Raw genomic sequence first — 18,841 nt, forward strand, 5'->3', positions numbered from 1 at the left:
TCTCTCTCTTTTATTTTTCTTGTAAGGGTGATGGAAGAAAAAGTTTTTGGATCTTGAAGACTGCCTTTATTTTAACTTAATAAAGGCAGAAAGAGGAAAGCTCCGAAGTAAATCGAATATCCCTATAGAAAATGTAATGTTTTTCCTCTATTTTACCTCCTGTTCTTGACACATACACACACATTACCCAGACCGAGGCCTGGAGGAATGGAAACGGTGGAGTTGGCTTTTATTACTCTCATTCTTCCTTTTGCTCTCATTTCTCACCCCCCGCCCCCCGCCCCCGCCCGCCCATTCTTAATGTTTTCCCTTTTGTCTCCCAGATATTCTTTTATTCTCAAGTCCCTTGATGTACATTGGATTTAGGAAAGATTCTTATAATCTGTTCACACTGACTTATAAATCATTAACAAGGCCTAGAGTATTAGCTTTTTAAATCAAACAGATGCATCTGTAAGTGTAGAATAACTAAAAAATTAGAATAGGAAGCACAAGAAACTTTTTTCTTTTTTTAGGAAAGGGATTCAATTCAGAGTACCTGAAATGATACTTCATAAGCATCTATAAGGCAAATTTGCACATATTTATAATTATTTTAGAGAAAATGATATCTATCAATTAAATGCTATATTTGGGTCATTTTTTGTGTGTAAACAGAGTAACCATTATTAGTTTCACATGGCATAATTAAGATAATAACGTCAAATAAGGCTCCTGATAAAAATACATTTACTTAAGGGGGGGGAATAAATTCTAGTGGAAAATCATATAAATGTTTTATAAACATTCACAAAAATTTCTGTTTTTACCAAAAGTGATAGATGAAAAAAGAAAGGTAGCCCCATTTTACACATAAGAAAAATGCAATTAAAAGTGTTCTATTGACTAAAGAAAAAAAAAACCCACATGATTTTAATAAACTTGCAGAAAAATGTTTTCATTTACTGACATTTTCTTACATATTTTCATCCATGAATGTCACTTCAAAAAAACTGTGGTTCTTTATCATTAACAGACACCTTTGGGGGGGGACTGCTGGACACTCAGATGAAATGTGAATGTGCACATTCACCTTGAAAGCTGAACTTAAATTTAGGAACCTGATTTTAACTAATGGCCCTTTCTTTTTTTAAAAACAAAACAAAAATAACAACTCAATTTTGCATAGCAAGTTTTTGTTGTTGTTGTTGTTGTTGTTTTAGATATATATTATGAAGGGAGAGGAATAGAGAGTTAGAAACATCGATCAGCTGCCTCCTGCACACTCTCTGACCGTAACCAAGGTACATGCCCTTGACCGAATTGAACCTGGGACCCTTGAGTCTGCAGGCCCGATGCTCTATTTACTGAGCCAAACTGGTTAGGGCACTAATGGCCCTTCGAAATGTTTATATTTATTGTCCCGATGAAGTGCAAAGTGCTTTACACACCCCATCATGCCATCTATGGAAAATATTGTGCATATTCTATTTCTAGTTTTATTACCCACTGCATTTAGAGTGATAATATGTATAGAAATAGCAGGAGAGAGAGAGGGAGAGGGAGAGGGAGAGGGGAATTTGGGAGGCTGGCATTAATTCAGCTAATTCTAAGCTTAGGTATTTGGTGCTAGATAGATGTGGTTGCCAGAGGAGAGGCTTATGTGAGAATGACAGACATAGTCCTAAAGGCAAAGGAGAAGGAAACTATTTCCAGAACCTGTCAAAATGAATGATGTATATTTATGGAGAACTATTCAAGCCAGACAAACTCATTCCCTTTTGTGTGTGGATAAAATTAGAAAATTGGAAGACACGGGTAGCAAAGGAGATATCAATTTTGATTATAGTAAATCACTTAACACGTGTCTCAGGGAATCTTAATTAAAATTTAGCTCAAATTGCACTCAATATTAACATTCTTTCTGGGACTTAAATTGGCTAAAGGAATTTAATGATAAATGGCAATGCATCAAGTTAGAAAGGATAGAGGAGCATGCTTCAGGGATGTAGGTATTATGGCTGGTCTTATTTAACATTTTCATAAATGATGTTGGAAGGAAGGATAAGCTGGATTGTAATTGAAGTGAAGAAGGCACTCATCTGGGAGGTGCCATAAATACCAAAAAACAAAACAAAACACAAACAAACCACAAAACACAGGTGACAAAAACACCCCTGAACCTGCATGGCCAGCAAACCACTGATAAGCTAATTTTTTCTGGTGCCAGAAACCACTAGCAAGGTCTAGTGTAATAAATAAGCCAAAAATTTTGGAGTCTCAAAAATGAAGTAGGGATAGAATAAAAGTCATAGTTAACAGAAATAATCACAGACCTAAGCTATAAAAGTGTGAATGTAGTCTTCTCATATGAATAAGTATATTTTCACTAGAAATGAATTATGATTGGATGGATCACGAGTGTGTTAATCATTTGGCATTTCTGCCTCCTGGGCATCCCCTCAGGATGTTTCTAGGAAGAGCGCCTCATTTTCCTCTGGGGAGTAATTCATCCCCTTCATAGTCCTTGTTTGGGAGGGGCTGACACTTAGCTCCATCCATGGCAGTGAGACTTAGGCCTGGACTTGTTTGGTTTAAGAAATGGCAGTTACCTAAGTTGCTATAATCATGATGACTCTTGGAACTACTGGAAAAGAGTGGTGGTTAATTTCCCTAATGTTAGACTCAAAAAATTACATCTGTTGTTTTTGAAGATCTTCTTGTCTGCATTGGGTCCACCTCACACTAAGGCCCAAAAGAAGACAATGCCAGGGATAAGAGAAAAAATATCACTGACATTACTGTTTCCAGGTATGCCTGAGTCCCAAATCCACAACTGATCTTTTCTGATACATGAATCAAATGTAAACTTAAAAAATAAACCAAGCTAATTTATTTTGCAATTATTTCACTTCAACTGTAAGAATCTTAAATATTACAGAAAAAGAGTTTTATAATTAAGTATTCTTCTTACTTGCTTTATGACTATTCATCTAGGATTATTGCATTTTGAGTTTTGCCTATATAGTTCCACGGAGTCATTAATACATCAAATCATCTTTGATTCAATGTATGAGCAATTATAATGCTATGAAAGTGGTAGAGTTGTCCTTGTGTAGAAATCATGATGAAGTTATGTAACAAGTAATAAAATGATATGCATACAAAAAAAATAACAAATTTTTTTCATGTAATAACAGCTGGAGTTTTAAACAAAGGAATTACCTAAATTGTAAATATTAGCATTTTTAAAGTACATGTTAATTAGAATGCTTTTTTAGTCTCTTATTATTCAGGCTAACTAAAACTAGGTAGTTAAAGAAAATAGAGTCACAAGTAAAATCTCATCATACTTAGTACACAATAAGGTCATGAATATTCAGGTTTGCTCTCTTTTAAATGAAGTTCAATTTGTCAAATGGACTCTGGCATGTACACCTGAGTTTAGAAAAGTATGGAAAATATTGTATCCTTTCTGTAAAAAGGGAGTTATGGAAGTAGGCTAGCTCCATCTATTTGGTGGTAATCATAATACCAGAATTATTTTCCAACCTTAATTTAGGGAAAATAATAATCTGGAGGAAAACATTCCTTTCAAGATAATATAATGAGAACCTACATCACCTCAGGCACTGTGCTGGGAGCTGGCTGTAGACTAAAGTTGGTAAATAAAATTAGGTCCTGCTTATTTTTTAAAAATTTACTATATGTGAAAAAATATTGGTAAGAAAGGGAATCCATATTGACACGTTTTAACAAGTGGTATTTGAAAAATAATTATAAAAAACAATGAGTGTGATGCAGTCTTTTGGCGTAGATTAGATTTAAACTGGGTCTCACAGATGAGAACATGATGGAAGAGTATGGATTAAGAGCAGTTCATGGAACAGGAAAGGGCCTTGTGAGAACCCTGAGGGAAAGGGAATGAGAAAAGCTGACTATGATAAATTAGAGAAAGGCTAACATGTGATGAAATTGCAGAGACATGGTAGAGGGTTTTATAGGCTGTGAGAAAGTTTGAGAATCAGTGTGAGGCAAATAAATAATGAAAGGATTCACTTATAGTTGATATTTAATATGTAAAGTAGTCTCTGTATCCTTTATTCTCTCTTGGTTTTGAGGGCAGAAAATCTAGGGAGAGTGACATGATTTTAGGTAAGAAGGCTACAAGAGAATGGCAGTAAATTATTTTAATGGTTCTTATCCTATATAATAAAAGCCTAATATGCAAATAGACCAAACTGCAGAATAACTGGCAGAACGACCTGTCGCTATGACATGCACTGATCACCAGGGGGCATATGCTCAATGCAGGAGCTGCCCCCAGCCCACAGGCACCATTGGTTGCCCTACAGATTAGCCCTGATCACTGGCCAGGCCTAGGAACCCTACCCATGCATGAATTTTGTGCACCACGCCTCTAGTTTATAATAAAAATCATGATAGGACTGTGCTGGTCTTCAAAAAATGGACCGAAATATTTTTCCCCCCTAATATGGTTAAAAAAAATAAAGCTGAAGAAAAAAAAGTTTTGATAAACAATAAATACCAGTCACACAATAAAGAACAAAGCAATACCAATTTCTATGATACACACAGGATACTTCTGCTATTATGAAAGGTTTTTCTGATTTATACGGACACATATGGGGCACACTTAATGCTAAAAACTACGTTGGAAACCTCATCATCTACATATTTGTTTCAATCTACTGCTTTTTATTATTAAGGGAGATTGTCTATTAGTAGGGATTTCTTGAAGAGTTCTGTAACTTTAGATTTAAAAAGCAGGAGTCTATTCTAACTTTGAATTAATTTCACTTAGAGAGCATAAAAGGTGAGAGACAGTACTGTGCAGAGGACTTGCTTAAAAAATACTCGTTAAGGAGACATTCTCTGCCCTTTCCAGAAACTCAGATAGTGTCTGGGGCTTGGATTATTTTGATTTTTAGCTTTGGTAGAAAAAAGAACACACTGTAATTTAAGACATTCACAGTTATCTCCAAGTATGTCATGCTGCCATCTTTAATTTTGTATTTTGCATTTAATAAGGTAGAATTGTCCTCTTCCTTGTTTTGTCTATTTGTGAAAATATAAGAAGCACAGTTTTTAAAGACCTGTGGAATCGTTTGCAGAATGACTGTCACATTAAACAATTTGTGATATTCCAGTTCCTTCAGAGAGTATTTCCTTTATTTTCATTTGAGAAAGCAAGCATTCAGTACACTGACATATCTATTATCTTATAATTTTTGATACGTAATATTAAATTTTAGGTCTTATAAAATGAATATACTTACATGATAATGATGTAAAACCATAGGAAATTTTCTCTTTTTATAAAAACAAACTACAAACTATAATTGATGCCTGGAAATATTTATTTTACTTATTTCAGTAAAAAGAAGAGGCATTTTACCCTATCAATACAGTGTCATTATTTTATTTGCTTCCCTCCACTTTAATCACAGGAATCCTTATTTTCAATACTCTGTTCCCTTCTTTGTATACTATATCTGGTCCCCTCACTAGCAGATGCCTGAAGGTACTCTTTAAAAATGGTAATAAGGGGTAGCTAGGAAGTAGGACCCCTGGTTCTGGTGTGATGAAGAGGTCAGACAATTCTTTTTTCAAAAAGTAAGTAAAAATCCAAGCAAAACAGTCAAAATCGCCATGGCTGCTTTGGCTCAATGGATAGAGCATTGGCCTGCGGATGGAAAGGTCCCAGGTTCGATTCCGATCACGGGCACATCCCCAGTGGGAGGTGTGTGGGAGGCAGCTGATCAATGTTTCTCTCTCATCGATGTTTCTAACTCTCTATCTCTCCCTTCCTCTCTGTTAAAAAAAAATCAATAAAATATATTTAAAATAAAACAAAAAACAAAAAAACAAACAGTCAAAACCCACTATTTGGGACTATAAAGATTAAGTGAAGTGCATATATTGAAAGAAAGGACTCATGAAGATTGCTGTCACTTTAGATTTAAAAAGCAGGGGTCAGGGGCCATGTTTGAGTGTCATCCTACCCCCTACTTCCCCAGCACTGCCCCCCCCTGCCCCCCCCCCCCCTCAAGTGCAGATACCATGTAAGGTTACTTATAAGGGGAGGACTGGCCATGGAAAGCAACAGGTTTTCCTTAAGAGAAAACAGACTGAATTTGATGTGGAGTTAATACAGGAATTAGGCACAGTGGGGATTTGAATGGAGAGCAACCTCACCTCTGCCAATACAGGTTGTGGTCCCTGTGGGGAGAAGCAGTGAACAAGCAAGAAGTTTAGCAGAAAGAACCAGCTAATAAGAGCCCCACAGGTGGAATAAGCTTCCTGCTCCTGTCTGGAACCACACACATGTAGAGAGGACACACGACAAGGCCTGGGGAAAGGTCAATGCCAGGCAGAGGTCTGAGCAGCGCCTGGACTGTCAGTGCTCTCCCCAGACTAAACCCAGACCCACTCGCCGAGGTGGACGCCTCATGGTCTCGAGGTGCTTGTGCAAATCGTGGTCTAAGTGACTAGCTGACATCAAGCGATGCAGAAATAAAAACGACTTATAAAGAGCCAGGTAAACATTAAAAATACGAATCAAAGCAAAACTCATGCAGGGGCATTAGGAGCTGCACACTTAAGGGAAGCAGATACAGCAAGTAAATTCCAGACATGGAATTAAAAAAAAATTCTCAAGGCCAACATTCAAAATGCCGAGGTACTATGATATCCAGTTGAAACAAAACAAAACAAAAGAAAAACCCTGGTAATTAAAATATAAATAAATCGAGAGATTGTTAAATAAGTAACTATTCTGATATTTGTAAAAATGGTAAGGAAGCCCTGCTGGTGTGGTTCAGCGGTTGAGCGTCACCCCAGGAACCAAGAGATCACCAGTTCGATTCCCAGTCAGGCCACATAACCTGAGAGGGTGTGCAGGAGGCAGCTGATAGATGATGTTTCTCTCTCATCAATGTGTCTATCTCTCTATCCCTCTCCTTTCCTCTGTCTCTAAAAATTAATAAAAACATATTTAAAAATGGTAAGGAAGACTTTATTTAGGACCTTTGCAACAGATGTCAAGGCTATTACAATAGGGGAGAGAGATCAGACTCAATTCAACTCCAAATTCAGTTAACACAGGATTGATAGTCAAGAGCAGAGTTAGGGGGTCTGTGGATAGAAAATTACTTAATAGGTGACATCAAGGGTATGAGGATTTTCAGATTGCACATAATAATCTAAAAAAAAATACAGATAAAGCAATTGATAAAACCAAATATCCATTTATGAAAAAATTCTCAATGGACTAGCAATACGAAGGAATATCTTCAATCTGATATAAAGCATCTGCAATAACACCTACAGCTAGCATTATATGTAATTATGAATGATTTTCCCTAAGATCAGGAACAAGAAAAGGATGATCTCACCACTTTTATTCAAACTTGTACTTGATGTTCTAGTCAGTGCAATAATACACATAAAGGAACAACAACAAAAGCCATCAGATTGGAAAAGCAGATGCAAAACTACACTTGCGGAAGAAATAATCATCTATGTAAAAAATACTAAGTGTGGTTATTGCAGGGGAGGTGAAAGAGGGCATAGAGGGGATAAATGGTGATAGAAAAAAGAAAATACTAAGGAATCTACAAGAATCTATGAGAACTTACAAATAACAAGGTTAAACAAATCTATTGTCTTTTCATATACTATTATTAGAAATGAACAACCCAAAAATAAAATCAATCCCATTCACAGTAGCATCAAAAATGATAAGCTAGGAATAAATTTAATAAAAATAATTGCAAAATCTGTAATATTGTTGAAAGAAATTTAAGGATATGTGGAAAGAATACATATTCATGGATGGGCTCAATATTTTAAGGTGGAAATTCTCCATATTTATTTGATTTGTAAATTCAATGTAACAACTATCAAAATTCTATCAAGAGCAGAACGTAGGTTCACAAAAATTTTAGATATGACACCAAAAGTATAATCCTATATAATAAAAGGCTAACATGCAAATCAACTGAACAGCAGAATGACCGGTTGCTATGACATCATTCACTGACCACCAGGGAGCAGACACTCAACTCAGAAGCTTCCCACTGGTGGAAGAACCCGGGCTCATGGCTGACGAGGGCAGCAGCAGCAGCAGCAGGGTTAAGGACCCCTTGGGGGATGTCCACCTGCCAGCTTAGGCCTGCTCCCCGCAGGCAGACAAACATCCCCTGAGGGGTCCCGGATTGTGAGAGGGCGCAGGCGGGGCTGAGGGACCCCCCTTTCCCCAGTGCATAAATATTGTGCACCAGGCCTCTAGTAATATATGAAAAGAAAGAAAATAATAAATTAAACTTTCTTAAATTAAAAGCTTACGCTTAAAAAAAAAACACACTACTAAGAATATGAGAAACAAAACATATACCCTGTGAGAAAATATCTGCAAATCATCCTATATAATAGAGGTGATATGCAAATTGACCATCATGCCCTCTCACAAGATAGCGCCCCCATGTGGTCACAAGATGGCCAGCAGGGGAGGGAAATTGTGGGCGATAAGGCCAGCAGGGGAGGGCAGTTAGGGGTGATTGGGCCGGCAGGGAAGCATTTAGGCGTCCATCAGTATAGCAGGGGAGTGATATGGGGTGATCAGGCTGGCAGGCTGAAGTGGTAATGGGCAATCAGGCAGGCGAGTGGTTGGGAACCAGTAGTCGCAGATTGTGAGAGGGATGTCCAACTGCCTGTTTAGGCCTGATCCCTGTGGACATCCCCCGAGGGGTCCCAGATTGGAGAGGATGCAGGCTGGGCTGAGGGAAACCCCAAATTTCATGCACTGGGCATCTAGTATATCTGATAAGAGACTTGAATTCATAATTTATTGAAGAAAAACAATGACAAGTCAATACTAAGAAGACATACAATACAGATAAAAGTGGGCAGGAATTGGGACAGATATTTCACCAAAGATGGAGAAAGGGTTAATAAAAATATTAAAAAATTGCAAAATCATTAGTCATTAGGAAAATGTGAGATAGATGGCTGATGCAATGCAATGATACCCAGGAAGTTTGTATCAGTAACAATTTATACCTAGGGGGTAGTGTATTGTTATAATGCCAGATCAAACCCTGAGTCCCTAATGCCTACTCTAGTAGTAGAAATGCATGATATGTGAGAAAAATCTGTCTTTCTTGGGAAAGTTAAAAATTAACACAGTGATATTAATTGAAGTGTGTTGTACTAAACATTTAACATCTCTGTCTCAGCTCTCTGATATAAAAAAAATAATTTTGGACTCACTTTTATAGTTAAATAAAAATGAAACAAGTAGCCACTAATCTCTAGGACAGAAAGAGTATTTGGGAAGGCAACCTAAAACTCACAAACTAGGTAAATAACTATGGAGACAGATTTGCCAGAGGAAGAATTTCATTTGGAAAACTTACATGCACAGTTGAATGTTTCTATCAACACTTATAATAGGTTATAAGAGGGTGAAGGAATGAAATAATCCTTCAAATATTTAAGAATAATCAGACAACTTAGGTAAAGGTATGGCTGTTAATATATTTTGCAGAGGGAATTTCAACTCCTTACCACATAAAAGATATTCTGGTCATTACCAGAGTTTTAGTTAAGTTCACTATTTTGCACTAGATATTATAGAAGTTGCTATAGCAAAACTTTAAAGAAAACGCCTCAGAAATATGTAGCAAGGGAGCAATGCATCTTGAGTGCTGATGATTAAGAAGTTATATCTAGAGACTGAACCCAAGACCACTCTTGCTGGTTAGGCAAATAGGGCAATGAATAATTTAGCCATCTCCAGATTTATGCTCTCTGGAGCTTTGATGTAAGTCTGTAATCTTTTGAAGTTAAAAACCATATTAGGCTAATGGTTACCTCCTTCTGTTCAACATATCCTAGATTAATCTGAGATGGTGAGCACCTCAGTAGAATAAATGGTTGGTAAGTTGTGTATATTTCAGAGAATGGTATCAACACTGTTAACACTACCATCATCAATATTTTATGGACCATTAAAAGTTTTTATTGTTGTTTTTACTGGAGATGAATCTCTTTTATCTAGGAGTTCCACTTCCTTATAAATAGTCAAAGAATAAAATATTATCAACAGGACTTTTTAAAGTATTTCTTTACAGTGCTTGAGAATTTGAAGTGTTTGTTTCTTTTCTGTGGCAACTTCATGATCCTTTTGTAGAGGTTCATTGAATCTCATTACTCAAACTCTGACACTGGAAACTGGAACCTTAATTGCTTTAATGCTATTGCATTCGCTCCTGCTCAACGTCTACCCTCATTACCTCAAACAAAGATTTTCTCAAAGTCGGTAGACATCAATTCCCATATCAAAGGCTTTAACACATCGATTTAAGGATCTACTCGGAATTACTTCTATTGAATATAATGCCAAATTTAAGTTATTCTGCTATGCAGGATATTTCTTCTTTAATTATTTTATACATAAACTGATACATAATTCAGACCTTAATTTGTGCCAGACCCTGGGCTTTGAAAAATGCAGAGTGTGCAGAAAATAGAGACAGAATAATTTCTGTCCAACAGCTTGTAGTCTGGAAAAGGAGACACATCTGTAACAGATGTGCTAATAGAGAAGGGTAAAAAATTACAAAGGACAGAAAAGCCTGTAATTCTGTAAAGCCTTAGTGCCTCACAGAATTATAATGCCTTTGGTTCCATTACATCATTTCATCCAGCAACATCATATAACCTTCTCTTGCCTGTCTAAAACATCCATACAGATTCATGTAGTTGTAATCAACAATGAAGCCTTCCCCAAAATACTAGTTCTAACACATATTCCTCCTGACTCATTTTTAATGAACTATCATAATATTTTAGTGTGTTCCATCTAATTTAACAATTCAACAATGGTTGTGGTATTTTCTGATTATTTCACTGTGAATAATACATATCTCTTCAAAAATATGTGAAACTCTGTAAGAATTTTGACTATGTCTAATTCATCCTATGTATTTTTCTGATCTAGTATAGTACTAAGCACATTAAAATCTATACATTAAATTATAATTTGTCCAAGAAAAAATATATATGTGTGTGTATGTGTGTGTGTATAAATATGTGTCTCCTAAAAATGTATACACGCTTTTTTTCTGATAGCTCAGTTGATGTTTCTTTCTTTTCAGTTTTAACCCATTGGAATTAATAATTATTTAAAGTGTAAATAAAAAATGTTGTGATACCCTGTATATATGGACCGAATATATGTATTAGGACTTGCCAAATGTTTTTGTTTGTGTCCTTTGCCAAACTTAATAAGGAAGTTTACTAGGTTTTAAAGAATTCCTTTCTGCTCTATTTATTATATTGATTTTTCTAAGATAACCTGTATTTGAAACATTTCAATATCTAAGTATGACTATGCTTTGACATTGAACATACTTTAGTATAAAAGGGAGTTGAGTGGGAAAGAGAACTTTTTTGAAACAACAGCTTACATAACCTAAAATACTTTGGTGATATACAATAAAGAAAAAATATATAAAATATATTGTACATTTTGTATATTCTAGTGTATTATCAAATTTCAAGTCAATTTCCAGTAAGCCAGCAATATCTAGAACTAAAATAATGAGAAAATAATTTTTGACATTAAAAATGCACAACTTATATGATTTTAAAAACATATAACCACATACAATTAAATAGGAACTTCATAACAAGTGCAGGCATTCATTATTAAAATTGTACCATAAATAGTTTTCAGTATGATAACCCAAAAGCATGCTATATAAATATAAAATAATTTAATTGCATTTACAAATGCATGTTCTCTGAAAAGCTGTGCTTCTAAATATATCAGAGAAAGGGGATGATGACTGAAAAATAATATAAAAGCCAGATGTGAAAATTCATATTTTTACTTATACATATTGAAAATGCAGATGTGTGTGATTACTGTATTAATATCATTAATATTATTTCTAAGTTTATCTAATGGAAAAGCTTAATCTACAGACCATATCTCTTTAGATCTTTGAGAGACCCTTAGATGTTAAAATTTTTCATAATGTTTAATTTGAGGAGCTGAGTCATATTTGTCATGTATGATAGAACTAAATTAATATAACTCTCTTCCCTATTACAATAGTAGTTATTAAGGGCAGAAATAAATGTTAGTAGTTATTTGAATACCTATGATTTGGCACAGTGCCCAAAAGTTTTGACACTTGACACAATATCGCCTTCAAATAAATGTGCTAATTATTCAACTTTGCCTCTCCAAAGCATATATAATTAATTTCTCAGATGTGTTTTCAGTGAGACTATTGAGCCTCTCAAGAGCCTTCACTGGAAAGATTCTCCCAGATAATCAAGGTTGGAAATGCTGTTCTAAGGAAATCAATACACACCTGGAGTCCAGAGGGTTAATTTTTAAAAATGCATTAACTTGATATATAGGTTATTTCCCAAAACTCATACAGAAGTTACATTAACACTTCCTTAACCTACATCTATCATTTCCTTATCTATTCATTAAACAAAAATTTATTAAAGTGCTATGCAAGGTGTTGAGTACACAATAGTAGTGAAAAAGGAAAGGAATTAAGGAGAGAAACTGACAAAGTTAGTTAAAATTAGAAATTTTAAATGTGCCCACGAGGATGCTTTGGGATAATAAAGAGCAAAACTCATCAAAGGAGTTATAAAATCCTTCGAAGTGGCATTTAAATTGATTAAACAAAAAATTATTAAAGTGCCATGCAAGGTGTTGAGTACACAATAGTAGTGAAAAAGGAAAGGAATTAAGGAGAGAAACTGACAAAGTTAGTTAAAATTAGAAATTTTAAATGTGCCCACGAGGATGCTTTGGGATAATAAAGAGCAAAACTCATCAAAGGAGTTATAAAATCCTTCGAAGTGGCATTTAAATTGAGATCCAGTGATGAAAAGCATATGAGTAGGAGTCCTCTAATTAGACTGGGAGCGTTATTAAGTGATTGGTGAACAAATTAGTAGTTACAAAATAGTCACAGGGGCCCTAACCGATTTGGCTCAGTGGATAGAGCGTCGGCCTGCAGACTGAAGGGTCCCAGGTTCGATTCCGGTCAAGGGCATGTACCTTGGCTGCGGGCACATCCCCAGTAGGAGGTGTGCAAGAGGCAGCTGATCGATGTTTCTCTCTCATTGATGTTTCTAACTCTCTATCCCTCTCCCTTCCTCTCTGTAAAAAATCAATAAAATATATTTTTTAAAAAAATAGTCACAGGGGTGTAACGTCCAGCACAGAGAATATAGTCATGCCGTAAAAACCACATATGGTGTCAAGTGTTTACTTGAAACATTGGCAGGACTCACTTTGTAAAGAAGACTTGACTTTGGGTGGTAGGCACACAATGCAATATACAGATGAGGCACCATAGAATTGTATACTACAACCTATCAATCTTATTAACCAATTAGTTACAGGGGTGTAACGTCGAGCACAGAGAATATAGTCATGCCGTAAAAACCACATATGGTGTCAAGTGTTTACTTGAAACATTGGCAGGACTCACTTTGTAAAGAAGACTTGACTTTGGGTGGTAGGCACACAATGCAATATACAGATGAGGCACCATAGAATTGTATACTACAACCTATCAATCTTATTAACCAATGTCACCCTAATAAATTTAATTTAATAAAAAGTATATGACTGTCTATCCACTATGTTGTACACCTGAAACAAAAATGAAATAATACTGAATGTAAATTTCAATTGAAAAAGAAAGAAAAAATTAAAAAGAGAAAGGTGAATAGTAAGTAATGGAATTGGAGAGTAACCAGGAGATGGGTTATGTAGGTTTCTGACTATGGACTTTATTCTTATATCACTGGAAAATCATTGAAGGGATCAAGCAGGAGAATTATTGATTTTCTTTCAAACTTTAAATAATCCTGTGGCTGCTGAATGGAGAAGGAGGAGACAGGAAACGTAAATGAAGCCCAAAGAAAGGCATTACACTGATCCAAGTAAACGCTGACAGTGGCTCTCACTAGGATAGTGGCATTGGGAAGAATACCAAGTACATTTATACAATGAGTATATGAGGAAAAAAATGAGACATATGTACTACTATTTGTAATACTTTAAACAAGAAAATAAAATTTAAAAAATAAATAAAATTATTTGAGGAAAATAGGTAAGACTTTCTAACAGATTGTGAGGTGGAAATAAGTAAGAATAGAAAGGATATCCCATGCTAAAACAAAAATGTGGTCTCAAAGTCAATTACCTAGAGGTATGTAGCAGGAGGTAAGACACCCATATTTGAACTATTACCCAGATAGTCTTAACTGCATGCATCTCAATGGGTATACTTTCTTGGGTGGGTTTTCCAGAAAAAATGTGGAGCTGTTTTGACTCGTGTTTCAGAATAATCATTTGTAGCAGTGTGGTACTGAATATGCAGAAGTAATGTCAATCAGTCTACTGTAGTAGCCTAATTTATAGCAGTGCAAGGCATGGTAAAGGAAATGACAGATACATTTTGAAATAACCGTTTCAGAAACTGCACTATCATCTGGATGTATGCAGATGAAGGAGGAAAATAAGAAACATGATTCTGAGGTTGCTAGCCTAAAGCCCGTGTAGCCTAAGATTAATTGGGCCCTTCACAATACAGGTGCCTCAAAAGAAAACAGGACATGCACATTTGAGTCTGTGTATGTGTGTCTTTATCTGTGTGTTTCTGTGTTAGAAGAAAGATAATGAGTGGAATAATTAATTTATCTTGGAATATATACAGTTTAAAGCACCTGTCAAAAATCCACATTGCCATGTCCAATAGATACCGTAATGTCAGCATGGCCCTCAGATCATCATAGGGCATTCAAATTTGGGAGATACAAGAATACATAGAGATGATGATTAAAAATTTGGGAACAGATAAAATGAAGAGGAACCCCATATTGATTTTTGGAGAATGTTAATATTTAAAGAGTGATAACTGAGCGAAGAACCAGCAACAAAGTCCCTCAGTCACCAGAAAGTTTTCCATAAAAGGGTAAAGTTGAGTTTTACATAGATCAGGGACCGGGAGATGCTTGTGTATTTGACTATTAGAGATAGACTTAAATAGATCTATGATTTTATATGATTTTAATGGTATGATGTTAGTAAAGGAGAGATTATAGACCTATATATAAATATGTAATAAATTAATAAATAACAATAAATTAATACATTTTTATAAATTGATCAATCAGACCAAGGGCCTGAAAACATCATAGTGGATTAGCAGAGTGGAATAGCAGCAAGAAGTTTTATATGAGAGGAGTGCTTCAACCAGGGCCTGGGAAGATTTAACGATGTTTATAAGTGAAAGGGGAAAGAATCAATAGACAGAAGCTTATTGTAGTAGAAAAAAAAAAGGAAATAAATGGAATAATTAGTAGAGTATAGGGTGAACGTGAAGGAAAGATGTGTAAAGCAATACATAGGAGTCTGAAGCATGAGAGAAGAAAATAAAAATTGAAGAGTAAAAGAATGGAAAGGGATTGGGTGATAATCAGCTTAATCTAGGACTCCATCTTATTTCTAATTATGTTTTTACTAGAGGCCCAGTGCATGAAATTTGTGCAGGGGGTTGGGGGTGGTTCCTCAGCCCGGCCTGTACCCTCTTGCAATCTGGGCCCCCTCAGACATTCCTCTCACAACCTGGGACCATTGGCTCCTAACCGTTCTCCTGCCTGCCTTCCTGAATGCCCCTAACCACTCTGCCTGCCTGATCACCCTAAACCACTCGCCTGCCTGCCTGCCTGATCGCCCCTAACCACCTCTGCCTTGGCCCCTGCACCAGGCACCTGGGCTTCCCTCTCTCTCACTGGCCACAGGCACCCGGGACTGCAACCACGGGCAGCTTCCCTGCCTCCAGCCCTGGGAGGCTTCTCCAGGGCCAGGCTCTAGGTTTATCTGGAAGGATGAAGGACATCCAGAAGATGTCCATTCGATCTGGTCTAATTAGCATGTTACCCTTTTATAAGTATAGATAGATACTGGAGGCCCAATGCACAAAATTCATTCACTGGAGGGGGTCCCTCAACCCGGCCCATACCCTCTCTCAGTCTGGGAATCCTTGGGGGATGTCCGCCTGCTGGTTTATATCCAATCCCCCCAGCCTAAGCCAGGGGATCAGGCCTAAGCCAGCAGTCAGACATACCTCTCACAGTCTAGGGCTCTTACAGTCTGGGACCCCTTGCTCCTTACCACCTGCCTGCAGCAGAGGCAGGAGAGGCTCCCACCACTGCCACTGCGCTCGCCAGCTGTGAGCCTGGCCTCTGGCTGAGTGGTGCGCCCCCTGTGGGAGCACACTGATCACCAGGGGACAGCTTCTGCGTTGAGCGTCTGCCCCCTGGTGGTCAGTGTGCATCATAGGGACAGGTTGGTCCACCTGGCATTCCTCAGTTCAGTTGATTTGCATATTAGGGTTTTATTATATAGAATGAGAATCAGGTCTACATTAAGAACATGACAATAATTGGCATTTCTTTATCTGTGCAAACTATAATTTTGTTTCCTATGAGAGAGTGCCCCAGTAAAGAGAAATGTATTTCTTTGAGTCAATCAATGACTAGAAATACTGTAGTCCCCCTCTATCTGTGATGGATATGTTATAAGAACCTCAGCGGATGCCTGAAACCTCAGAGAATATGAAACTCTAATCAACTTCAATTCTACTGGAAATGTGGCAGCAGCTTCTTCATCTTCAGACACAGCCTCCCAGTAACTTTTATATTTTTTCAGTCCAAAGCCATTCTATGTAACCATCACTTACTGGCAGGAAATGTATCATTTCTTGCTGAAGTCCTTGGATAGGCGCAAGGCTTTCTGGCACAGCATGTTGCCATTAATCGAAAAAATGTTTTCTTTTCATGTCTACCAGCCACAATTTTATGCTTTTTTTCATCCTGAGTACTTATCATACACTGTGTCCATAACTTTTGAAGTTTGAGGTGTGTCAATAAAACTAGTGAGAATTTCTTTTTCTTTCTTCACAATTTCACAGCTAGAAGATTCATTCCTATCTAGGCTTTAGCAATCTGTCTGCAATTTTTTTTTTCTTTCCTTACTAAGTCAAGAACTTTCACCTTTTCTGGAAAAGCAGGACCGTATGGCATCTCATTGGCATATTCAAATTACCCTTTTTTTAGTGAATTTATTGGGTTACATTGGTTAATATGCCCATGAACATAACTACTTGACATATATCCTCAAATTATATGGGTAGTTACCTGTATGACACTATCCCCAGGGCTCATGTCTGTATAAACGTAGACATTATAGGATATTTCAGGGAATGTTGGAGTGTTATCATTTGCATCCATCACCCGAATATTGACAACAACTGGCTGGCTTTCTTGCACACCATCAAAGGCCGTCATCTTTGGGGGCAGAAAAATACAATTAATAGAGATGTCAGGCAAACATAAGCAGTTCAGAATTCATTCTTATATTTTAAGTTTTCTATATGTAATTTACACCTTTAAAAGGGTGCTAATATGTTTTGTCAATAAAAGAAATAAAGCTATAATTGTATATATAATTAGAATGTTTTCATGTGCTTAGAAGCAATTATAGGAGATTCTGTTTTAATTTCAATGTATTCAAAGCCAAGCACCTTTTAAATAAGCCGGTATGTAAAATGTTGCAGAGGCTTGACGTGGGCCAATAACACAGCTGATTCTTAGGAGTTAACTATTATTTAATTTTTATAAAATTGATCAGAAAATTTTCTCCATTTTTACATATTTTGTATACAATTCAATAGTTGCTTTTAAAGCCAAAATGCTGATTATAAGTCAAGAAAGTGCCCTAGATTTGCAGAATCTCTTCACAAAATGACAATTTTTGAAGGACGCATTGACATTAGTTAATAGTAATATCTTAACTACAGTACGAACACTTTAAGAAGGCTTGATAAAAAAAAATAGTGCTGCAACACTATGCCTCTTGTTCTGAATGACTTCTGAAATCCACTCTCTATCAAAGTTTTAACTGTTTAACTGTCAGTTTAGGTTTTCTGGAAGCTCTGGTTTAGGGTCTTCTGCTGTGCAGACTTCTCCAGAAAGAACACTAAAAGTCCTAAATCCAGCCAAAACCGGTTTGGCTCAGTGGATAGAGCGTCCGCCTGCGGACTGAGGGGTCCCAGGTTCGATTCCGGTCAAGGGCATGTACCTGGGTTGCGGGCACATCCCCACTGGGGGATGTGCAGGAGGCGGCTGATCGATGTTTCTCTCTCATCGATGTTTCTAACTCTCTATTTCTCCCTTCCTCTCTGTGAAAAATCAATAAAATATATTAAAAAAAAAGTCCTAAATCCAGTACTTTTCTATCAGATCATTTCCCTCTGACATCTTAACTAAATCTAGTTCAGAAATTTGGATTCACGACTTCAATAAGCTTTCCTTTTCTTCATTAACCTAACCCACAATTTCTCCATCTCAGTAGTACTGTTATTTTGAATCAGATAATTCTCTATGGGAGGTTGGAGATGCTGTCATGTGTCTTATAAGATCATGATAAGATGTGCAGCATGCTTTCTTCAACCAGATGCCAACAGCACCCGCTCACAATAGTAGCCACCAGAAATGTCTACAGGCATGTCTAAATGTTCCCGGGAGGAAGGGAGGCAAAGGGATGGGAAGGGAGGTGCAAGGATCATCTCCAGTTGAGATCCACTAGCCTAACCCTATGACAAAGTTAAAAACGCAAGAGCAAAAAAAATAACAGTAGTAAAAAAAAGTTTAGGAAATAATTCCTTACATTGTGGATTCTGGTTTATAGTACCTCAATTGAAGTCAATCCTGGGGGTATAATGAA

The 18,841-nt window shown here is 36.7% G+C and overlaps 1 protein-coding gene across 2 annotated transcripts in view; it reads right to left on the reverse strand.

Moving 5' to 3' along the window:
* Positions 1 to 18,841, reverse strand: part of PCDH15 (protocadherin-related 15) — a 516,985-nt gene that overhangs the window by 222,617 nt on the left and 275,527 nt on the right. For both annotated transcript variants that reach the window (XM_015565490.1, XM_015565491.1), the window contains exon 12: positions 17,254 to 17,403. In XM_015565490.1, coding sequence (XP_015420976.1) covers positions 17,254 to 17,403 — 150 coding nt within the window. The remainder of the gene's footprint in view (positions 1 to 17,253; positions 17,404 to 18,841) is intronic.

Source organism: Myotis davidii, unplaced genomic scaffold (genome assembly GCF_000327345.1).
Source record: "Myotis davidii unplaced genomic scaffold, ASM32734v1 scaffold20, whole genome shotgun sequence".
Classification (NCBI taxonomy): domain Eukaryota; kingdom Metazoa; phylum Chordata; class Mammalia; order Chiroptera; family Vespertilionidae; genus Myotis; species Myotis davidii.